The sequence below is a fragment of the Amblyomma mixtum genome, chromosome 2, assembly GCF_055824585.1.
Source record: "Amblyomma mixtum isolate Tamu chromosome 2, ASM5582458v1, whole genome shotgun sequence".
Taxonomy (NCBI): domain Eukaryota; kingdom Metazoa; phylum Arthropoda; class Arachnida; order Ixodida; family Ixodidae; genus Amblyomma; species Amblyomma mixtum.
The window spans coordinates 58,995,064-59,020,190 of NC_143013.1; the positions used below are offsets into that span (position 1 = coordinate 58,995,064).

General features: G+C 44.0%; 1 protein-coding gene across 1 annotated transcript; it reads right to left on the reverse strand.

Moving 5' to 3' along the window:
• Nucleotides 1–1,406: 1,406 nt before the first annotated feature.
• LOC149359439 (uncharacterized) lies at nt 1,407–23,402 on the reverse strand. Its single transcript, XM_089569046.1, has 9 exons — nt 23,312–23,402; nt 21,021–21,152; nt 18,941–19,169; nt 17,598–17,760; nt 15,207–15,316; nt 11,674–11,812; nt 10,579–10,767; nt 4,185–4,316; nt 1,407–1,680 (listed from the first exon to the last, which is right to left on the reverse strand). Exons 1-9 carry the CDS (start codon nt 23,400–23,402, stop codon nt 1,474–1,476), a joined length of 1,392 nt encoding a protein of 463 aa, XP_089425172.1. The 3' UTR covers nt 1,407–1,473.
• Nucleotides 23,403–25,127: the final 1,725 nt, after the last annotated feature.

Below are 25,127 nucleotides of genomic sequence, written 5' to 3' on the forward strand. Positions count from 1 at the left end.
ACTTAACATAGCTTTCGGTTTGTATATCCTGGCTCAGCTCAGCTGAGCCACTGCCACTTTTTTCTAATTCATAGTTGGCTTCTGCCCATTTTTCATTTTAAATAGCATTAAAGTCTTGCAGTCAGTGGCGCATGTAAAAGCATTTACTCTTATGTTTAACGCATCACTATAAGATCCCTGCTACCATGGCGTCCTCGCCATGGCAGCATATTTTCCAACGTCAGCGCTACCCTCAATCGTGTATGAATTTATGTTTAACATAGCTATAAATGTGCAGATCCAGTGTCACACTTTTAACAAACAAGCCACTATAAGACTTCCACTGTTTTCTGAGGAACGATAATTCTATCACTAAACGAATTTCCTCATCGCAAGAAGCTTCCGGAGCGTCGTTTAATTTTTGTGGCTCCTAACATCAGAGTCTTTTCAAGCGATAGCGTTAAGACTACCGTTCTGTAGAAAATCCGGTGTCGTCGGTGCCGTCGTCATCGGCGCTGGCGTTGTGAGTAAAAATGCAGGTGGCCCACTTGCCACCATAGTGACGTGACCTTGTAACTTCATCACAACCTGCCCATCTAGAGATAAGTGGCAACCTGCCCAGAATATTGTCAGCGTAGTTCCCACCTTGGCAGGTAGCAGTTAAAATTTTGGCAGCGAGAGGTGCTTGGCAGGAGCAAACCGAGCACCGGCAGGTGGCTGTGCTTGTAATCGTGAGAGTGAAACAAAGAACAACATCCTCGTCTGCGAAGCCATGCGCAAAGAACACCCCGAGCCGCTCAAGGCACGTATTATCGACAACGTGTTGTCCCTTAATACGGAGCCTAACCGTCCCCTCAAGCATTCTCCTGAGTACTATGAACCGCATTGTGTTACCTCTGAAAACATTTTCTGAACCCATTCGAATTGTTTTTACGTCCACAACCTCATCGGCGTTCCGAATTGCGCGGATTCAAATGGCGTTACCGGCGTTATAAATGAGACAAAAGGCAGGATAAGAGTTTTTGTTGTAAGCGACATGGTATCTAGTGGAGCAACAAGCAAAGTTCGGCGCATGTATCCCGACCGTTTGGAAACCTTTGCCATAAACCACATTGTGTTTTTAGACCATGACATTAGATAGGTGAATATAAGGCCGCGGCAGCGGTATTTCACAACTGGTCTAGGCAGATTTTCTTGAATGAATGCATGAACAAAGATTGGCATGTGCACCTCGAGAATGAAATCAATACATTTTATTAGAAATTCTTCATGTTCTGCTGTTTTAGGGTGCATAAGCATCTAAGGCTGTCATGCGCCAAGCTCAAATTCATTAGAAACTAACCCTCAAGTGCATGTAGCCCGTCAACATAACAAGTACAAAGAGCATCCACCGTAGTGCAGCTATTTATTTGTTAAATGTCTGACCACGTAGCCCAAAAGAAAACTGTGGGACGACGTGCTAAAGAAAGACCAGTCATAAAACACCAGAAGTCGTCACGACACCAACAGGCAGTTGTTCTGGTCTTCAGGCCGCTTGTAATAGCGCTCGATGAAAGCGCTCAGCCTGAGAAGTAATCTAAGCCGGGCCCAGGAGCCTGTGATCCACCGGGCTTCACATCTGGTGTCCCTGTTGTCGTGATTTACGTCGTAGATAGCCACGGCCACTTGGATGTCTGTCACACTTTCCCAGGCATCACAAATCTGTGAACGAATTAACACGTTGAGTCACAAGACGAAGTTTGCAAGGAGGCGACACGTGGAACATGAGGGCATAAGAAGCTCAAGCATAGCCCATGGTGCAAGCATAGCCAGTGCACGTGCCTCTCTGAAAAAGGGCTTCCTTTCGCGTAAATAACGGATTCCTCCATCAAAGAGCCCTGTTTCCATAAAGCATTGGCGACATCTAAACGTACCTGAGACAAGCCACTGAAGTTACGTTCATGCAGCAGTGCTGGCAGCCTGCCAGTCCCGCCGCATGAACGCAGGTGACGCCTACCGGCACTTCAGCAATCTCGCACTTCTTGGTGCTGACACAGAAGCCTCAGGCAGCGTTCCCGAAAATTAGTAATCAAAATTTTATAGCGATCACTGCGTGAGGGAATTTACTTGGTGAGCTGTGGCTGTGACAACGGGAACATCGATTCTCCAGCGCACACTGTTTTGATTGTGAGCAATTTAGATGAATTTTTATGGTATAGAAGTCGGCAATAACTGGGATACTGATCAGTTGAAGCTTCTGGTTTTGCTTCTGTAAACTTTGAGGCAGCGTTCAGTCCAGCAAACCGAAACGGGATCTGTTTGCTGTCCAACATGTTTACTGTTCAACATGGAATGAGCTAGACACTCTCGTAATTAGAATAGAAGTGACCCAGCACCACTCTGTGTATCAGCATAGCCCAGAACTTTGTAGAACAAGCATGAGTGGCGAAGAGCGGTCCAGCCTCTCTTTCGGCCGCCATGTTCACTTGAGATGAAAGCTGTAATACCATGCACCTAGGACAGCACTGCAAGGAAAGTGACTTAGAAAAAGAGATATTTCTTATGCTGAGCGCCATACTACAGGACACAGAAATAAAGTGCATGTGCAGAAAGCGCACTTGTGAACAGCGTCGTGAAGCTTGGTGCCGTTCAAAAATGACTATTCAACAACTAGTAAACAGATGGTTATCAGACTCGAGCACGTTATCAGCTTTAACGCTTGGACCTTTTGAACTCTTAAGAAATAACCTGACATGACACAAAATCTAAAATAATGTATTTGGTATAATCTGTCATCCTCAGTACTTTTTCTACGGCTCTTTAAGTTTTAAATGACGGGTGAAAAAAAGTGTGTGATAGAGTGGCGCTTCAATAACTTAGGGAAGTCACTGACGAACGTTTAATTCGCTGCACCTCCACTTTTATGAGTGCGCTACTGCCCAAACGACTAAAACAAGCTGCGTCTGACAAAAGGAGACCTCAAGAGCTAACACGAAATGTTTCCAGCTGATCACAGCCGTTGAGAAAAGTCAAAAACATTTAGCGCAGAGGACGCTGGTCACAAAAGGACAAATATAATGCCCTCGGTTCGTTTATGCGGTAGAGAGCAGGCATGAAGCTTAAATGTCTTTCCTACAAGACTACTAAATCCGCAATACATTCTTACACAAGGAAAAATGCGACAATGAGCACGATATGCTAAAGAACTGACCCACCAGATTGGAAATGCGTGTCCTTATCCCCGACCCTAAGTAATCGTGAAAACTTCATATTTGGCTGCCTTTTCATCGGGTGGCGCTAGCGAAAATGGTGGCTATGAAATGCTCAATCCGGCACTGTGAAATTCAATTACCGTCTGCTTGTCCCTCTCAGTGTAGCCTTCGCTGTTAATATTTAGTAACAACAATAAACACTAATAAAATGGTTATCAAGTTCTACACATACATACCACGCATACTCCTGGACGTCCATGTTCGGTTCAACCTAAATTGGTGCTAGAAGAATGCTTTTGAAATAAACGCGCAGATGAGCATACAATCCGCGACGAATTGGGAGTACCCTTCCAAGGACAGGGAGATAGCCCGGGGAGAGAGTGCGCGGGCGGCCTGATCGGCCTGTTCGTTTCCCTGGAGTCCCTGGTGACTGGGGGCCCAAATCAGGTTGCGTGGAGTTGGATCTTCGCATCGGCAGCTATATTCCAGTATGCGCCAGGCAAGCGGGGGAGCCCAGCCCAACTCGTAGTTCCGACAGGCCCCTCGCGAGTCGGTGATGATGTGTTTCGACTTGGGAGTAGTGAGAGCAAAAGGCCTTGGTTCACCGGACGCGGGCGGCGTTGCTTGCCATTGGGGCCCCGGAATAGGGGCTCCACCTAGTATTGTTAGGGGAAAGGGCCAATAGGGCCTACCCCAATCACCTCTCTGTAAATATTTATTGCATTATAAATGTTTTTCACCACCACCACCAACGAATTGCTCTGAAGCGGGTGATTGCTGCTTTAAAAGACATTAATGTATTTGAGGAACAAAACAATATATGGGAAAATGAGCGCGCCCCTGCTAGCAACGCGAAGTACTTGAGATGAAGTGTATATAAAGGAGAGGCACATTCGGGGGCTCATTTTGATCGTGAAGGCTTGTCTTGTTTTATTTATGTTCCCTGGAGGGGCCACGCACAAAAAAAAATTAAGAGCTGTTTTCTTGTTAAAGATGACATGCCACATTACTTACCTTTTCTCGCAGGGAATTCTCGTTGTCAAAAGCCAAGGCGAACCTTCGAGCTTCGTCAAAAGTAATCACGGCCTTGACGTTGTTGTCGTAGACCAAATTTCTTGCGTACGGACCAGTGGCGTAGTCGCATATCTTTGAAATAAAATAGCGAAAGACAAAGTTGTTAATGCTTTCATGCCACACTATAAACTGCTTCCATGCCAAAGCGTTCGCGACCGTAGTGAGTGCGAGTCCCCGGAGTAAGACAACGAAGTGATCTCTATCACCATCTGCGTTTGTTTGTTTGTTTGTTTGTTTGTTTGTTTGTTTGTTTGTTTGTTTGTTTGTTTGTTTGTTTGTTTGTTTGTTTGTTTGTTGAAATATACATAAGGTTGGTTTGGTTTATTGGGGTTTAACGTCCCAAAGCGACTCAGGCTATGAGGGACGCAAATGTACAGAACACCTCCGTTCCCTCAAAGGCTAACGCGAAGGAATGTACCCATCCATTTCTCTCAGATGCTGAAGCGACCGGACTTATGCCTGGGACATGAAATCCGATGCATTTTTATGAGTTTATGGTTTAAAGGCTCCAAAACGACACAAGCTATAAGGAAAGCCGTAGCGACGGGCTCCGGCTCGTTGACACCACCGGGAGCTCTTTAACGTGTGCTGACATCGCGCAATACAATGAAACTATAACATTTTTCTTCCAACGCAATGCTATCTCTGAAACCGGGTCTGAACCCGCGACCATAACTAGTGAGCCAGCGCGGTGGCTTCAGGTGCCGTTTTGCAACACCTGATATGGACAGTGCAACATCAGCGCAGACTTTTGCTAATGAAGACAGCTATTCAGATTAAAGAAACCAACGTACTAGCTACTTACATCAATATACCATGAGTTTGTGATAAATATCGGAATGAACAGGCTCGCGCATCACATTCGAGGTTTCGCGGAGGTTTATAATGTTCGGCAAGGCACATACTTCTGCTCCGTCCCGCGACACTGCCTCCTTACCATCATCTTCTACGTAGCACAAGTCCGTGCTTTCGCTCCGATTCGAATGTAGTAAACATTCTCGGCAGTTTTTTTCTGTGGCTCCGGCTTCTGAAGATGCTAATACGTTGTATTTATATTCAGGGGCCTTGTTCTAATCCCCAATATTGGAAGCTCGGCGATATGGGTGGTAGGCAACTGACCGATCACTGCCGCGTCTGAGCTTCAGCCGCTCTGTGAATAATGGAGAGGCTGCATAAAAAAGACGCAACCCCCCAAAACATTCTGCTGGAAAGTGTTTGGCGGCCGCATGCTTAAACGTTGTCCGACTAGAAAATAATGCACCTGGGTTGCAATGTAATTAATGCCATAAAAAATCCCTGTTTATCTGATCTTCCGATCGTGACACGTATTCTCAAATAAATGCCACTGTAATCTACGTCCTTTACTGTGGTGATTCACTATATTCTCCCAAACCATCGCCATGTGGTGCTGCTGGTAGAAAGATGGAAGACCGGAGTGTCCCCTTTGAAACTGGGTGGGGCAGTTGCCATCTTGCTCGGAATTTTTATTACATATTTAACAGTGTTATCAATTGGTCTATAAAATTCGCCATTATATTTAAGTACATTTTTAATCCGACAGTCTTAACTTTACGACACGTCTCTGCTTTTGAGCCACCATCACCTAATCGTTTTTCCTAACTTTTACCGCAGAGTCACTCACATGACCATTCTAATTTGTAAAAGCTATGGCCTCAGAGAGAGAGACTGTGCCTGCATTTACATCCGGCTGGATACCATCGCACTGCAATATAAGATTTTAAATTGTTTCAAAAGATTTAGCACACACTGCGCATGTGTCATCTTCTTGGTTACATTTCTTTTTGTAGGTGCGCATTATAAGACACCCTGTTCTAGCTTCAAAGAGTAGGGCCCTGCCTCTTGAGTTAATATAGAACGATCCCTTTCTGGTATGCCTTTTCCGATTTCGATATAGTTCTAAACTCTGCTTCTTTTCCATTGAATGAATGAAGCTTTTAGCTTCTGCGCATTTTACCCTTCCTTTAGAGCTCTCTATATGTCTATCCTTGTGTCCTGCATGCTTTCTGGTTGGTTTCAAAGTTCTTTTACCGCGATTCTGAATCTACACACTTTTTGTATGATATTTAAATCCCTTAGTTGCTTTTATCGTCCAATTTCCTCAGGCGTTCCTCATACACTATTCTACTCTGATCTTCACGTGCTAGGAACTAAGCCCAGCCCATATCCCCTTGTACTGCCTCGCTTGTGATTTTAGCCGTGGGCACCTAGTGGTTCTCTTTCAACAACTCTCTAGTATAGTTGTAATCCAGACTGAACTTGTGCCTTAAACGCTAAAACATATCTCCGAAAGTAAGCCCTGGCACCATTATTCCTTTCCAAATACCTCTCAGTACTTCATATTTATTCTACACCAATAATTTCCAATGCTTCATTATCCTGGCATCTCTAGACCTTTTTTTGCCTTAACGGTCGGTTTGTGCTTTTCCGCGTATGTCTTTCCTTTACTCATACCTTGAGATACTTCTATTACGCCAGTCTGGGTATTTCATGGCCTTGTATTGTAAGCACCTGGTCTGTTGTGTCGTTGAAAATCATCAGACCTGGCTTAATTGCGCTAAAACTTGACCCTAAAGCGTCTATTTCATCTACGCAACAGTTAAATAGTTTGTATACCTTCCCGGCTCTCTGTTGACAGTACAATAACAGTGCAATGCACAGCGTCGTCTGCGGAAGGAACGTAAAAACTGGAACCCTCTCCGTTGCACACTCTGCTTTCGTCGCAGTATTCTCGCACGATTTCTTCCACGTGTAGCGATCGCGAATACGGGAGTGTATCACCTGCACTGCGGCTTCAAGAATATAGGTCAGATTGACGCGCACTTAAGCAAAGCGAACTTAAAGAGATGAAACTCGTTAGTTGCGTCTGCTTTGTCTAGCAGGCCACCGACAACGACGAAGCTCGTTTGATCACGAACTGTGTTTCTGAAGTCAGTGATCACAACGTGTACGACGGGTAGCTCGTGGTACAGCCGCTATTTAATTAAATGCCTAAATATGCAAAGTACTAACAGCACTCTGAAATAATGCGGCGAAATTGTTGATCGCAGTTGGTTGCTGCACAAAACATACTGCTCCAATTTTTAGTGTACATTACGACCTTACTAAAGAAAAAGCGTACATTATGAGAAATACACGCAGGTTAGAAAAAAATGTTTGTTCACGGCTGATCACGCTAGCCGAAGAAAAACCTTGAAAAAGTGTGCGACATGCGTGCTGCGTGCAATGGGACACAACTCATTCGCTCTGTAATGACGCAGATGAACTTTAATCTCGGCGAAACGAGGCGCACTAATCCTCTCAATTATCTCGATTCTAACGCGATGCTTGCACTTAATTTCTGTGAGAACATTTTGCACTCATAAAACTTGTGGCGCGAATGTAGTGCCCCGTCTGAATGGTGCCGAACCACCGCTGCGCTCTTATATCACGCATGCAATGTCGGGGAGTAACCACTGGGAGAGAACTGAGTAATTTATCAGCGCGATTTGCAGGTTAATACCGAAATAAGAAAGTTGAAAATCAAGTCAACCGCCCAAACACACAATTTATTGCCGCCGCGGTGGCCCAGTAGTTATGGCGCTCGGCTGCTTATCCGAAAGACGCGGCTTCTATCCCGGCCACGGTAGTCGAATTTCGATGGAGGTGAAATTCTAGAGGTCCGTGTACTGTGTTAGATGTCAGTGCGCGTTAAAGAATCCCAGGTTATCGAAATTTCCGGAGCCATTCACTACGGCGTACCTCATAGCCTAAGTTTCTTTGGGACGTTACACCCCCATAGACCATAAACACAACTTTAACCCTCAAAAATCGCACTTTGAAGCGACAACGTGGCGCGAAAGGAGACAGTCGACGAAAAACGAAGAGTACGAGGGGGTACCCAAAAGAAACCGGACTAAATTTTTTGGTCGGCAAAGCTTCTGTGGTACCGCGTTTTTCCACTAGGAGCGCATAGAACGAACATTCCAGAGTCAGTAAGCCGAGTGCCGTCGTTGAAGGAGGTCAGACTAGTTTAGGCAGAGTTTTAGAGTGACGACTGTTTTGTGTGAGCGTCGTTTTTGCAATGGCTGATTTTCGTGAACAGCATGCGCCGGTGAAATTCTGATTTTTGCTCGGAAAAAGTTGAATGGAAACTCTTGAAATATTAAAGACGTACAAGGACGATGCTATGGGGACAACTCAAGTGTGTTCCTGAATCAAATCCTGAATCAAAGCAACAATCATGCCAATGGAAAACTTCAAATTCACCTCGCCTCAAGAAAGCTCATCAGGTGAAACCAAACCTCAAAACAATGCTGATTTGTTTTTTCGACGTGAGAGGAGTCGTCCATTGAGAATTTGTTCCGCAGGGTCAGACAGTTAGCCAGGCTTTCTACTTGGATGTTTTGAAAAGATTGGGCAACAGTGTGTGGTGGAAGCGGCCAGATTTGTGGCGGTCGCGCGACTGGTTTTTCCATCATGGCAATGCCCCTGCTCACACAGCCCTGTCTCTACGACAATTTTGGACCAGAAATGGCATGACCCCTATTCCTCAACCCTCATACTCTCTCGACCTTGCCCCGTGCTACTTTCTTTGTTTCCTAGAATGAAAAAATAGGTGAATGGAAAGCGTTTCGCTGATGTTGCTGAGGTGATGAAAAAAACGACGGAGGCACTGTCCAGCATCACAAAAGATGAATTTAAACAATGTTTTGAAAAATGGAATGAAAGATTCGACAAGCGTATCATTGCAAGTGGGGAATACTTTGAAGGAGGTTGAAGGTCAGTGCTTAAAATGTGAACAAATAAGTTCAAACAAAAATAAGTCCGGTTTCTTTTGGGTACCCCCTCGTACACTCTACAAGCGCTGTCCCTCGTCTACTGTGCCCATTCGAGCTTGGATGTCGCTTAAAACGAACGACCACCCACGCGACCTACTTGCCGCCCTACTTATAAAACCGGCTTTCCAGGCGTTTACTGAAAAATTACAGAAAGCTGTGGTAACGAAGCTTTTGTTAGATAAAATAAGGGCAAGAAAAAGCGATATTGTTTCTACGTGGCATCGTAACAGGACTTATACAAAACATCCTACCGGCAGGAGGCAGCGATTCCGAGCATTAATTACTGCAGTCATCGCGTGCTTCCTCTGTGTTACTAGCTGGGTTATTAGGGAGTCAATAACGCAAACGACTGCAATAGCCACAGCAGAAAGCGAGATAAAACTGTCGGGAAATACTTGATTGTACTAACTGCGGTGACCCAGGCTTGTTGCCGTTCTTTCTCGCACAACTTCGCCGGGAACCGGTACAGAGGCATAAATGGATCTTATTCTTTAGTGATCGCCCACTGCTGTGGCAATCCACGACACAACAGCACTTCCTACCTGCGTTTTGCTCCATTGGACAGCTTCTGTCATGGCGAAATTACTGCTTCGCGTAGCTCGCCTAACGCACGAACACACGAAGCTAGCAGAGCCTCTGCTCCGGCGTCTTCTCGACATATCCCAATCCGTAACCAGGGGATAAATGCAGAGCGGCCGTCGCACGACTGAACTTATGCTTTCTTTTCCTATTGATGATTAGTGTTTGAGAGCACACAGCGGAATCTTTCTTTTCGAGCCGAAATAATCCATAATTTCTGCAGATTTTGTTACAACATAATCGCTACTTCCAAATTTATTTTCTAAACTGACAATAAGATCCGCTTCTCCACCGAAGAATATAAAACAGCTTCACATAACGTAAAGGCGCTGTTGATCCGAATAAACTGAAAGCGCTGTCTGCTAGTCCTCATATAAACATTTGCACGAAAGTGCATCACCGCTCAATAGTACTCAATGAGAGTGTTTGTTGAGATTGATTACTATTCTTTCTTTTCGCTTATTGTACAAGTTGTCTTAGTTTACCAACAGGCTGATCAACGCCATAAAAACACTGTCAGGGATGTCGGCTTCAAGAGACCGTTGCTTTAATAGCTTTTTTCAACAAGTAAAGCGAGAAGAACTAGCCTTCACTTCTATTTTTCCTATGAGGGAGCGTGCGCTATGCTAAACCACTCTAAAGCAGGAATGAACACTGCGTTTCATTCCTTGTGGAATCAGAAGAAGTAATCAGCTACTACAACAAATTAAACATCTGTCATAGGGAGTACAGTAAGCTTTTCACTGCTACTTTGCTGCGTCAGCATAAGGGTGTTTGCAGCCATTAAGAACGCGTAGTTAAGCGATTTGGGTTAATTATTCGGAGCATCAATGACATGGGCGAAAGGCTTGATGACAGTATGCATTCTTATTTCGGCACCCTGTCAACTCGAGCGGCAAAGTCAGTTAGACACTCACTGCTTTCAACGCTGCATCTTCCCGATAGGGCGTATTCTGGCACTGGTCGTAGAAATCCACACGGACGCTGCCGCTGCGATTGGCGAAACTCGTGGGATTGGTCCAGCGACCTCGCATGGTGGTGGAAACGGAGAAGTGCGTCCGTACACCGTGTTGCCAGAGGCACCGTACTAAATGCAGCGCGTCACGCTGCATGAAACATGTACTCAGATCGGTGAACTCGATGTGGGAGGAGAAGCAAGAACAATGAATAAGATTGGAAGGAAAGCTACACGATCGAATTAGAGAAACAGTGTTGTCCCATGCGTTGAACATAAAAATGGCATGCTTCGCGCGGGACACTAATATATCTTAATATCGATTGCAGAATCGAACATAACCGAAAAATTAGAACGAACAATGAGGTTGTAAAATGTTTTTGCTAGTGCGACCATAGCTGTCGGCCGAAAGTGGCAGTCAATTGTTAGTTTGGTACGCCTAATATGTGAACTGAACCTAAATAACATGATTACGGTAGCACTGGACCAAAAAAAAAAGGATGGGTGGTATACGTGCTCTGAGTTCTGAATAAAAAATTAGCAACGCAAGTGAAGACAGACGTCCACAGCTTTTTTCATGAATATTCTCACTTGCTTCCAAAGAAGGCGGAAGAATGAACGGGAATGTTATTTGCGAAATATTCAGCGCCATGGGAGGCTGCAATACGATGGATATTCGACGAAATTATGGGCAGTGTTTCTAACCTCTATGATATTTGGAGTCGAGTTGAGATAGATAGGAATTGTGCACGTGGTCAGTATCTGAGAAAGCTCGAAAAAGAGCGTTCGGAATCGTATCGAACGGCAAATAATAGAGACAAGGAATTCCAGATTAAAAACATTCAGCCAACTCTGTACATACTGATTGCATTTCTCCAAGGGCTTTTGATGAAATTAGTGAGAATTACCGTCTTCTTAGCGTAGACCTGTTGCTAAACTGTTTCTAAATGCTCACTTACACCAGGATCTTAAGAAAAAAAGTGATGAGTGACTTCCAAATATTTTCTGTCGTTACTAAGGCCACGCCTCAGAAGTAACTACAGACTGCATCGCTCACTAGGCTGTGGCCGTATTGGGCTCCCTGTAGACGGGGGTCTCTGATACTCGTGGGTGGCATCACACTGCATTCAGGCCTCGATGAGTCGGAGTACGAAAGGTGACCAAGAGCGATGACGCCACTCGGAGTGAAGATTGTGCTGCGCAGAGCGGAGAGTGTCGTAAGCATCTCAGTTGAAGTCTTCTGACACCATGTCGTTACGAGGAAGTAGTTACGATTGCGCTCAGCATGTACGATAAATTGGTTTATCAGCTAGTCGGAATTCGGGGCAAAATAATTGGAGATTGTAATTTTCAGTGCATAATTATGTTCGTGCACCGCAATAGCAGCAAGTCACACGAGATGGTGATCTGGTATGCAATATGCTAAACATGACTTTCAGGTTCCCATCGTTAATGGCCATAAACACAAGTTTAAACGTAAATTAAAGCATAAGATGACAAAAAGGCCATAAAGAAAACAGATATTATTTATTTATTTGTTTGTTTATTATTTATTTATTTATTTATTTATTTATTTATTTATTTATTTATTTATTTATTTATTTATTTATTTATTTATTTATTTATTTATTTATTTATTTATTTATTTATTTATTTATTTATTTCCTGCATCGTCTGTTTCAGGCATAACAGCAGGGGAACATCTTCGTAAAAAAATAACATCGAAATCACATGCGCAAAACGTGGTAAAAAGCGTTACTTGGCTAGGACAAGTTAAAGTAGGTTATGAAAATAATGCGGCAACCAGTGGGTTCGAATCCTTCACGTTTTTGTTTAGAGCAGATAAGAGCAGAGAGGGATGTTCGGATAATGCGCGTGGACTTTGTGCACGCGGGCAGAACGCGGTGGTATCAAGGGAGCCGTCCTGGTGACTTGGGTTCTCAACGGGTCATTACGATAAAAATTTGGAAGAACGATGTGAGGCGAGATATCTTCGTGTTTTTAGATAAGGGAAGAAAGAATTGCATGTTAGGCTAGCACTCCGATGATGGTTAGCGCTAGTTAGGAAGAAACAAGAGAGCAACTTTACAAAACCGTCCAGATGTACGTCTTCGCGATGTATGTCTCAGGCGTATAAGTTAGGAAGAAGAAACATAACATATAAAGACTTTTTCGGACATGATGGGGAGAAGAAAAATTTATTTTTACACAGCCAGCAATTTTATCATAAATATGCAACGAGTGTTTCCATGCCAAATTTTCGTAGTCTACGCTGTTCACTGTGTCTAACAAACAACTGTGAAGAAAATAATAGAGATTCCTAAGGTAAAACGGTCACTGTTTTTCAATAATAAAATATATTTACAAGACAACATGATAGCAGTAGTGAAGATATTTATAAATGATTGAGTGAGGCGTGGGGACAACAGACTCATTTGTTATTTTTAATTTAAAGCACAACAAATTGCATACAACCCACATACAAGATGAGATAGTAGTTTGCAAGTGGCTGAAGTAATTAATAAGAGTAGTTGCCGAAAAGAGAGCCCAGAGACATACCAGAGAAAACTGGTGTCCTCGACTATTCTGTCTCATTCAGAGTTAATTCTCTGAGAGGTTGGAAAGGTTCTGAGTAATATATAATAGAAATCGTTCGGTATTTTGGTGTTTTAGCTTTAATATTCGAAACTGACTGTTAACCTTCCCAACTGGTTTGGCGACGACTAAAAAATTGCACTCGCTTATGAACCCAAAATTAGTGAATGCCACAAAGTCATTGCTAAATCAAAATTTTTAGGTTTCACGTCAATTCTATTTGGGAAAGTCGCGCTGTGATGTGCACGAAAATATTTACTTTGTAAGTTGTTAAAAAGAGGAGTGAGTGTAACAAGATCTAGTATTTTATGTGCTATAGATGTTAGGTTATCTGGGTGGTAATAATTCGATTATTATTGCCTCTGCATTTCTAATGACGAAGAACCTTATCTGTTTCCAGGCAGCGCGTAAAGAACTTTCATACAGTGATTGTGTTAAAATCGCGTTTATACTAAAGAACGACATGCTGAAATTCTTGCAGAAACTTGCAATTAATACCGTCAACACGACCTGCAGACGATCTTTTGAGTGTTTTCAAGAGCGGCTTGTATACCGGTTGCGTGAAAAACAACCTTACTATTTTACGCACAAAGAACCCAGTTTTTTTCTATTTTGAACCAACAGTGAACAATAAGTTTTCGGCATAGCAATTGGCTATTGTACTGGATTATTGGTGATTTCATGCAAACCTATTTATTTATCTCACTCCACTTCACGTCATAAAAAACACACACAACAGGACCACCTGTGAAGCACTTATTAAGGCGGAAGCCTTTAATGCCTCATCGTTGTAAGCAGAAGTTGTCGACAGAAATGTCACGCTTTTCAATTGGTTGAAACGGTCGTGACGTCACAGTGCGCAAATTCCCAAACGGGGCCAATTGTACTTTGCCTAGTAACCATGCAACCAATTGAAGGGATCGTATAGTGATGCTCCAAGTAAGTGGGATTGAGCTTAGTTAAATGCTTAAATTATCCAATTAGCCTAATCAACTTTTATAGTCAGGCCATATAAATAAATAAAACCGCGTAGGAAATTGGTCGAGCTCGGCAATCGAACCCCGGTCTCCGGAATGCGAGACGAGCACGCTACAACTCCGCCATGCCAGCTCGATGTTTTGTAATGAACAAAGCGCGTCTAGTGAATACGGTGTCTCACTCACTCCCATCCTCCTCCCTTCCCTTCCGGCGAGGTTTAGGTGTCCACCGAGATATGAGAGACATACAATTCCTTTCCTCAAAAACCAATTTACCGACGAGCGAGGCGTAGAACCGAATGGGCGATGGCGTTCTATAGACTCCCTGGCAGCGTTGCAAGACGCTGTCGCGTTCCACTCTTAGAGGCGAAGCTTAATATCTTAACCACACATCAGTGACCACACTTTAGGTAAAAAAAGTGCCCCCCTGAATTTTGACGGCTATCCATCGAGATATGTGAGACAGTTACTGCGTAATTTCCTTTCCTCAGATACAATTTTCATTTTCTTCATTACGGGCCCTCTTTGTCTTCTTTTACTCCCACTTCATCCCTTCCTCTACGGTGCGCTTCAGGTGTCCACCGAGATGACAGAGATTTACGGCGCCATTTCCTTTCCTCAAAAAGCGTTCAAAGGGCAAGGCATCGCGCCGAACTGGTGGTGGCGTTCCGTGGACTCCCTGGCAGCGCTGCAACACGCTGTCGCGTTCCACTCCTTAAGGCGAAGCTTAAGCGTCATTAATTAGCAGTTAATTAGTATTCAGGCACTAATCAGTAACTAACCATTGATTAGTGATTTGTCATCACTTAGTAATTAGTACTAAACTATATGTGACGCCACCAGTGCGACAGAGGCAGTCAAAGTGGCGCGGAAAACGCTTTCGCCTCTACGCACTTTAGACAATCAAAGTGCCCCCTGAATTTTTTCTTATGATGCAAACGAAATGCCTATAATAATCAGCTTTTAATGATTTTTTTTTTGCACTGGCAACGCCAGCGTTTATGGAAGGCATTCTCACTTCATGTACTGCGCAATGTCGGCGCAGATGATATCCGATCTCGTGTAGATGCCCAGGAACATGAAGACTACGGCGTCGCTTCTTTGTGCCTTCAGGTATTCCTCCATTTCCTAGGAGACGGAAACGAGATTTTCTCAAATGTCGCGTCAAGCAGCGGCTTAAGAAATAAACTGGCTTGTTGTTTTCTCTTCTCAATGTGTCAGCATTCAAGCTGTCGTCACACCGAAGCACCTTTGATATACAGTGTCATGAAATGCCCTGATTGGTTAAGAGAGATCACGTGAAATTGTGACGTCATCTCAACCTGCCCAACGTGGCAGGTGGAAACCAGGCCGCCGCATTCTAAGAAACTTGGACACTTTGGTAGGTGGCACTTAATAAGTGGTCGAACGAAGTCACCTGTCCTTGAGACGTCATCATAAACTGCCCATCGGGTTGTGAGAAACTTTGTTTCTAGACAGGAAATCGAAACTTAGAAAACAAATGGGATATATGACAATGTCGCGACCGTCACTGCAAAGATACCTGCTACTGTGACTAGCAATCCGAAGATAACGTTGATGGACCGACAATTGCGAAAACACTCACGCAAACACACATAAACGTTGTAAAAGAAGCTGTCAAATGTTTAATGCTGTTTAAATCTGTTTAATGCTATGGCATACGACACTTCAGGTGGCTATAGCGTCCCCATGTTTTTTTTTTAATTCTGTTGAGTGCAATCAGACGGACTTCTTATTAAGAGTTCAAAAGCCTTTCGACGGAACGCCAAGCAAACACTGCAGTAGCGTATGGGCATTCGCAGCAGTGATTCTGCGAGTAGGAGTAGATGCGTGTTTCGAAAATCAGAGCTGACACAAGAAGTACAACGCTCCTGTATGTTCTTTTGATTTGTCCTTTTCTCCGCACTGATTTCTCAAATGTGGATAGCTGTATCTTGTGACAGTTTACATGATTGAGTGTCCCGAGCCACGAGAGCCTTCGTCAGCTCTTGTGCTAGGTTGTAAGTTCATAAGCGCAGACATTAGACTTAAAACTTGATTTGTGTCTTTTTTTTAAAGAGCAACTAATGTCCGTGTACTCGAATAAGCTCGACAAAAGGCACTATTAGAATGTTTGTCTCAGTACAAGCATGAACGCAATGTGAGGCTTTCAGCTCATACTAATATTTATGAAATGATATGCTACTCTGAACGATAACGATACATGTATATTGTGATTGAGTGTAAAGAGCGTCATTCTGCTCCCCAAATTAAAATTTTATCCCACTTTTCTGTTTCAGCTAAACGCAGTCTCCCACCGCTTCAGCTAATGTTGATGAGTTTATTTATTTTCGCCACGGACTTGTTTTACAACGCTGACAGAAAGAGGTTTAATCCTATTATGAAAACAAAGCAAGTTATAGTCTGAACACTAAAGAAAAGAGCAGCAGTTACGAGATTTCTATTCGTAGCATTATAAAACCGGATTTATTTCATATCCTACTCGCAACACCCAGTCGTCCTCCTCTTTTCCAATATTGCAGTAAGTATTGAAACGAATTGTCTTTCTTATAATCATAAGCATATGCGTAAGAATGTGTTCACCGTGAGTAGACACAAACGCCGTCGTCGTTTTTTTTTATTACAGGCAACGCAAAAATTTTTTCATATTGCAAAACTAGCAAACCGCCACTCAAATCTTTGATCATGAGAGCTACTGATACAAAGTAGTACCAATTTATGACCAGGGAATGCTCGTCACCCATTGCCCATCAAGAGGTCTAGCCATCTAGCCTTCATCAGCGATCGAGATGCTCATAGCATGTCAGTATTCAGCGCTTACGCCAACGCCGCTGCCTCAATACAAAAATCGCAACTCAAGCGCGCATAGCATCTTTAGTGGCTCTAACGATTCATAAATTGCTTCGAGAGAAGTTAGCGCATAAACAATGACTATTGATGCAGAAGCATATGATATTTTCCTTCCAAGCATGAATACTTTTCAAATTTTTTTTTGAATGCCGCAATGGAACAGACACAGGAAGGCACAGCGACAGAAAGAGTTCCTGTCTTCGCGTTTCTGTCTGCGTGTCTTTCTGTGTTGTTTCATTGAGCGATTAACAAAAATATGATGAAACAACTAGCCCAACAGCCAGTGCTTCTGCAATACTTTTCAAAGTGCGCAAGTTAATATGCGACCGTGCATTAATGTTATCACTGTAAGCAGCCTTAAAATGAAATTCTTAAGCTAAGAATAAAACTTTAAAAAATAGGGTGTCGGTACCAGACCACAGAAGCGTAGAATATTGTTTTCTTTCTCAGCGCATAAGAATTCTGTCTGAATGGCCAGTATCGACATTTGGAATGAAAATATTCAGCTGTCTTGCCAACTTTGAGTGACAGCTCTGACCTTGAGGATTCTCAGTGCGTCCGTGATTCGCCGGGCTCCAGCCTGAGCCTGGAACTCATCGATGAACAGGAAGCCCCAGTCGAAAATGTTGTAGTGCCAGTAGCCTTCGTAATCTTGTTTTCCTCTTGTTGTGAGGAAAGCACTGGAAAATCTTATGACGTCGCTATTCAGAAAGAAACCCAAAGGTAGCATTGATTTCGGACGAATTACAGAAAACACCCTTCCCTGCCGGTTGCGAGAACCGAACTGTAAAACGCACAGCTCACTTTTATGAAGAACCTAGCTACTGCTACATGTCAGTCCAACACTATTTTTTTACTAAGGATGTGACGCATAACTCATGATTAGGACTACTTGTTTAAGGTGCGAATAATAGAACTGAACAACATGGGCAGAAAAACACCGCTTAGGCCGGTTCCTAAAATGTGGAGTTTGCGTGTATGACTCAAACAAATTAGCAACAAATGCAACACTTGCATCTAGGTGGAGTTTCTCAGAAAATTAGAAAACGTGCATGCTTTGATTTGAGCTAGTTGGTTGTAGCATGACATGTTTACGCATAAAGCGTACTGGCGCTAAAAGACGAAGACAAAACACACAACACACAGGATGGCGCCAACTTCCAACTGAATTTATTCACTGAAAATACCACTTAATAACCACACGGCATGCTGTGTGGTTATTAAGTGGTATTTTCACTGAATAAAATCAGTTGGAAGTTGGCGCAAGTCCTGTGTGTTGTGTGTTTTGTCTTAGTCTTTTAGCGCCAGTACGCTTTTTGCGTAAACATGTTGTGCATGCTTAAGCTATTGATCTTCAGGAGGACGCATCAACAATCCTTAATCAAATTTAGTTGCCTGTGCAGCACTGGTAATGTGAATGGATCTATACGAAGCTACCCACGAAGCGCAAGAAATCCATTTCTGATCGTGTTCTGGGGGCACTGCGCTAAGTAAACCAATTTTAGTGAGAAATAGTAAACCCATTGCCAAGCGAAGATCTAAGCTCTCGTATGAGTATTCAGAAATGAAATTTAGTTCTTATTTTGTGCAAATTGGCCTTCTTTGACAATAAATGTTATGAAGTATTTTAAGAGACATATAGGTCATGGCAACAGTCGCGGTGGTATGGCACTCTCTCCTCTCCTCACATCACAAATTACTTTTCGTGTATGACAACAATTCCAGCCGTTACGGCACGATGCCAGACATTGTTTGCCGTACTTCGCCATATATTACGTAGCACCTGGTTGTAATATTCAATACCACTAAGACAACCATTCCAAGCAATGAAGGTAGGGCAGAAGGCGCGAAAGCGACGCAAGAAAGGGGAGACAGACCCACCTGAAATTTACGGACATGCCGAACCGGGTGTTAAAGGAGTCCTTGGCCCTATCGAAGAAATTCTTCTGGTCCGGGTGGTCTTGGGTGCCGAAAGTATTTGTGGTGTGCGTAATACGCAGCGGGTGGTAGAACACAAAAGAGCACAGGCCGTCAGCAGGAAGTACGAGGGGCTCCACACCAATGTCTTCGACGGTGCAAACCTTGGGTATCAGAGGGATTGGTCGAGGCGCTGGAACAAATTACAGTACGCACCATATCACTCCTTTTCTGTGCGAAGGATATTGCCATGGCCACTCTACGTGTATTGCCGCATGGCGAGATATAAGATAGCATTCTCACGCCTCCAAACAAGCATGAGTCCTAGGCAAAAATATTGTTTGCCTTCTGATAAAGATGTTAGCGCACGAAATACATGCTGCTTTAAGGCCAGTATTGATGAATTTAAATATTTATCTTTTTAATAACCGCTGAGCCGACGAAAATGACAGTGTTAGAAGGAAGGATATATCTCTTCGCTAAGAATTCTGCTTTTGCTGTGTATCGGTGCGGTAACTAGGTAGGTGGAAAAGAGCTTTAATATATGATACGTGATGAATGCACTACTAATAGAATCAAATCAGGCTTCTGCGTGCAGATTTAATATTATTCAGGTTGACTACACGGCACAAAAGTGTAATCAGCGCTCCTTGAAAGGAAAGATAAAAGGTACTCGTGAAAACTACGTTGTCTTGGCGAATGGTTTGAATGTACCCAATGTAGTGAGTGCTCGAAGCAATAAATAACGCAGAAAAGACATTAAACAAATACACGTGATCACTGCCGTATTGACAAATACTGAAGGAGCCTTACACACGTGGGTGAACTTTTAGTTCACTTTGCAAGCGCCGAAATGAACACGCCTAGGCGAAAGCAGGGCAAGGCATCCGAATGCTGCGTCGATGGACAACGCCTTGCTTACGCTCACTCAGGTGGTCAGCACATTGCAGTTACTCCCAATTATGCTGTCAAAAAATGCCGCGCGTTCGTCCTTCACACTCCTTTCTCAGCAGCGGTCAATGTTTGCTACGTCGATTACCGTTATTAGAGCGGCTTCGCCGAACCAAATAATAAGCAGCCCTTGCTATTGCTAAAACACAAAGAAATTTGTTGGACTCAGCGCTTTTGATAATGACCGCATTTGTTATCCTAGTAGGCTCTTCATCACAAACATTGTCAACCTAACTACGCCCGCTTACATGTCGCACTAGGTGCATTCAGCTATAAGGGGGATGTACGCAACTTTTCGCAACAGTATTATACAGAGTCGTATGCCACGAAATCTGCTGCCATTTGTACAGCACAAGGAGATACTGTCAAACGCCTTTTCCATGATATAAACTGAAAGCATGAAACAGCTTACCCCAAGCTCATTTAGATCCACTAGGACGAAGTTTTTGTCATTAGCATACTCCCATGTGATTGGACGCGATATCATTAGGTTCTATACCTCACCCCCCCCACCCCCGTTCCTTTTTTCTTCAACTAATAAAAAGCAACAATTGACTGCGCGATTCTAGTGAGTGCAGTGTCGGATATTCACTGTTCCTGCACACAAATGACGAAGAAGAGGTCTTTTGCACATTGTCACATTATCTTAGTCCTTGAATGATGCCGCTTCATCAACATTCCTGCCTTGGTAAGCACTAAGCACTCATGGTGTCTAGTTTCCGTGGCTGGAACAAAATAATGATACGAGCAACACATCCGTGCATCAAGACACTTCGACAGCAATAAAACGCATTTTCAGGTACCCTCCGTCGACAGCAAGCCACTGCTCTGCCTACTAGTGACATTTCTCTCATCCGTGCCCCCCCCCCCCCCCCCCCAACTAAAGACTAGCGCTATGCAACGTGTAGCCCCTGCAATGTTATCATCTGTGTCCGCACAAACCCTTGCGAGGATTGCATCGATTGGGAATAGGCCAACTGCAGGACTCCTTACCAAAACGCAGTGGAGCCACTTCCGGACGGACATGTTGAAACAAAACTTTGTTATCTTTTCTTCCAGACGCAATCTTAATCGGTTCTCATTACTCACGTACTGGGTGACGTCGCTCTTGTCGTCGGAAGCGCACTCGGAGGGGCGGGATTTAAGATAATCGGAACACTGGGCGGCAGAGGCTTCATGCCGCTGCTTGCGTCGCCTCCGGCAGTTTCTGCGCCACCTCCTCCTGCTGCGTTAACAAGGGCGAGAGATCACCCCATGAATATTCGCTCGCCTACGGGGCGATGGCGTGAAGCGATATTTATACCGTGCTCGCTACGCCAACTATGGTTCCTCCATGCCAACGCCCCCATTTAGGGCGACGAGAGCCACAGTTTGGTGTGGACACTCCATTTTATTTCTCATGAATGGCAAAGACCTCTGGCAAGGACATAAAGATTTAAAATTTCTACCCTAAATAACATGCTTTCCACCTGCACTGTACTAACTTCTGGCCCAGAGAGCCGAAAAGCGGAGTTTTTAATTAATGTAGTGGCGCCGAAAAATGAATGACCGAAAAACGGCGTAATTGTCAAGGGAAGATAGCATTATCGTAGCAATGAACTGCACTGGTGTTACCTGGAAAACGTAACGACATATGCCGCATCGGCATATCCCCCAGAGGGCCCAGTAAATGACTACTGTAGATAACACTCTTATTTGCCAGCAGGTGAGTATAATGAATTTTGGTCACATTGGCGCCTTTTACCGCTGAACATCTCATGCATGGTCATCGATGTAAACAGGGTACAACAAAGGAAGAAAAAGCATCAGCTTTAAAACAGCGCAGAGCATTCCTGGATGGTGCCAGAGCTCCCCAATGCTGACCAGGCTTTATTGCGAGCTTTCTGTCTGAACACTGCCGCGCAATCGGTGTTGCGAAAATAAAATGAGCGTTTGCAACCAGGCCATAGAACGCCCCCCCCCCCCCCCCCCCCCCCGCTCCCGACACTGTGGAACACCATATATTACCCAGCATTCCTTATGAAAGCACAGAATCTCGGGCAGTAAGCTTTCTTGAGAAATAATGAGCACAAGAGGCAATGTTTCGAGCGCATTTGTCCAAGCACCTCTTTCCTGGAATGTAAGTAACATCGAGCGCTAACTACGCAAGTGCAAATTGTAGGTGTTCACCTGACTCTCTCGCTATTGCTGCTCCCATCGAGCAACAATATTGGCGGAAATATTACGCATCAGAAGAGACTGTTGCGCACTATTGCATGGCTTGTCGGTGGCACAAACAGACCATGCAAAACTCATCTCTTAACTTATGAGAGATGCAGCACCGTTCGAGAGTAAAAATGCGAAGAATCATGCCCCCTGTAGCATTCTGCAAGACTGCGACATGCGTGGTGTTTATACTGCTGAAAATATTGAAGTGCATCTTCAGAAGAAGGATTTGCTTCCTTGTGCAGCCTACCGCATGCAGTATAAAACAATTTATTTCGCACGGCAAGCTTTTGAATCTTCCTTATTGCGATCTATTGTTTGCAGGTACTAAATCTCTAATGCGAAACAATAAATTTCCTTCAGAAAAATATTAGTGTGTTCAGATATGAAAGAGACTAAGGTGCGTGATTGAAAGCGAAGTAAAAACTACAACGTATAGAAGTAATAAGAGCCCAGAGTGATGCAGATGCGTGGAAGAAGGAGCCTTCATGAACAGACTGCATAAAATTCGGTATGGCTTGTGGTGACTGTGATTTCTAATCTTGAAAATTTCGAAGAATTTGTGCGCACGCACTGGATTAATTGTCCCGTTGGTGTGTTCTCGTCTTTTAAAAGGATTGCGGATAGTTCGGAGTGATGACATCGTGTCAGATTCAGTTTTCAGAAATAAAATTCAAAGATCAAAACAAAGTTTATGAAAGAAATTTCACAATTGAAGTATGTGACCCAGTGGTTTAGATTCTGAAATAAACTGTTAAAAACTATACCAAACAAAATAGGTCAGCGCAAGGGTAAGACAGAACGTTGCCCTTTGGGTAACCTGGGGACAGTTTCCTCCAGCGGATAAGTGGGTGCAGCGAGCTCTTTTTGCTTTTAGGGACGAAGATAACACTTCACAAAGTGGCTGAAACACGTTTCCCAAACACGCCCGCCGCAGCAACTTCCACGCGTCCTATAGATGGTGCTGAGATAAGAATACGGTATTCACTTACACCTCAATATCCTAGACCTTCTCAAGATATACTAGAGCTGAACTTGGTCATTATGAAGACCATATGACTAAACGGATCGCGGACAACATTTTCTCGTTCTTCGTGCGTTCCCCCTTGTAATGCGCGTGAGCTACCTCTGAGCTTTATTGAACCAATCGTGCAACGAGCGCCGAGCGGAGCAGCTTACCGTCGTCGTTGCCAGAGGTGAGCGTAACGATGACAGCAGTGAGGGTGATGCACAGCAGCACGGCGGTGCATGCCATCACATACCACCACATCCAAGGTGACTGCTTCTCTCTGCATTCGAGGAACTTTTTATTTCATCGCCTCAAAATAAACACTTTTAATGAATAATAAATAAATAAATTTTCACACACGATTCAAGAGTGTCCCTTCATCCCGAGAGCGGGGTAACATCTGGCGCAATTGCTACCAGCGGCAGTGTGGGCAAAGAGCTCATGTTTGTAAAGAGCGCATCCTGTGCGGACCTCATGCTGCATACGTGTAGAACATGTGTCGACAGTGTCACAGAACGCGCACAAGTTGAAGGAGGGCTTGTCATTAAAAGAGTCATGAGACGAAAGGAAGTAGTAGGCAGCGAAAGGAACGAGGGCGCTAGCTTGGGCACAGATATAATGGGGACTCTTAGCAAAGCGCGTACTGCTGCCGCTACCGCATGCCGCGCCGTCAGTGTTCACGCCCTGGCTGGCCAAGATGCGTCAGGGGTGTGGCTCCCAGCTAGCCGGTACTTGGCGTCATCTGAAGCCCTCACGGAGATTCTTATGTGTATATACATAACCTGCGAAATTAGTGAACCGAGCGCAAATAATCTCGGAGGCTATAGTCTAGCCACGGCCGGACCCGAGCGGCGGCGGAGCGCGACTAGATGCGGCCGGCAGTAGCCTAGCTCGTGGCCATGTGGCGCCATCTGGCACCTTAAAGGCGAACATTGAAGTTTGCGCCACGGCCGCTACGTACCAACAACGTTGTAAGAAATAATTCTTACACCGTGGTACGGACCAAGCGCGGCTCGCGACTATCCTTGCTACTATCCCAGTTGGCTCAATATTGCGGAAAATCTGCGAAATAATGCTTGTTGGAAGAAATGAAACAAATGGCCACGCTCCCCTTTATGTTGCAGCTTTTCACTAAAATATTTTTAAGGCTGTTTGCATATGTCTATCGGCCACCCCTGTTATAAGCGGCCGCTGTATTGCAGCTTTTCACTAAAATATTTTTTAAGGCTGTTTGCATATGTCTAGCTGGCCACCCCTGTTATAAGCGGCCGCTGTCGGGTCGTTTCATTAAAATAATGCCCTATGTGATGCCGTGCTTATCTGCCTTGGCAACCTTGTTATAGTAGGTGATAATTTCAAACTCCGCGATATTTGTACGACGCTAATGCACGCTATTTCTAACTAACAGTTAGGAGACAAACGAAACAAAGTCTCAATCCTTGTTTCGGGAGCAACTTGTCCCCATAGGCGATTCCTTGAGGCCGGAGGACGGGCGTTGTGAGGTGGACGAACGGAAATTGTAGAAACATTTGACGGTAAAAAGTGGCCATTAAAGACACTCTTGCTTAATTAAAACATTATTCTTATTCATTAATTTGAAGCTACCTACGGAAGTGCAAGTGCTGTTTCCATCGTCAACTGGGTGTGGTAGAAAAGATGTGCAGATACTTACGTGGTAACTGCGATGGAAGTTAAAAAAGAGACTTTTTATGTCTGTTTCCGCACACCATTTAACACAACGAAGGAGCAGACGATCACAGATATGAGCCGCACTTCAGATCAAGTTTTACGTGCTCACTGTTTATTGAGTTGTTTGCCTTTCCGATAGTTGTAGAATTATCACGGGTTAAAACTTCCGTAGGATCCAGATTATCACTTAGCTATAAACAGTGTAAAAAAACAACAACAACCTTGTCTGGTAATTAAGAATCGAGTAAGAATAAAGCGCTCATTTTCAGATGGATAGAGCGCTTGACAACCAATCAC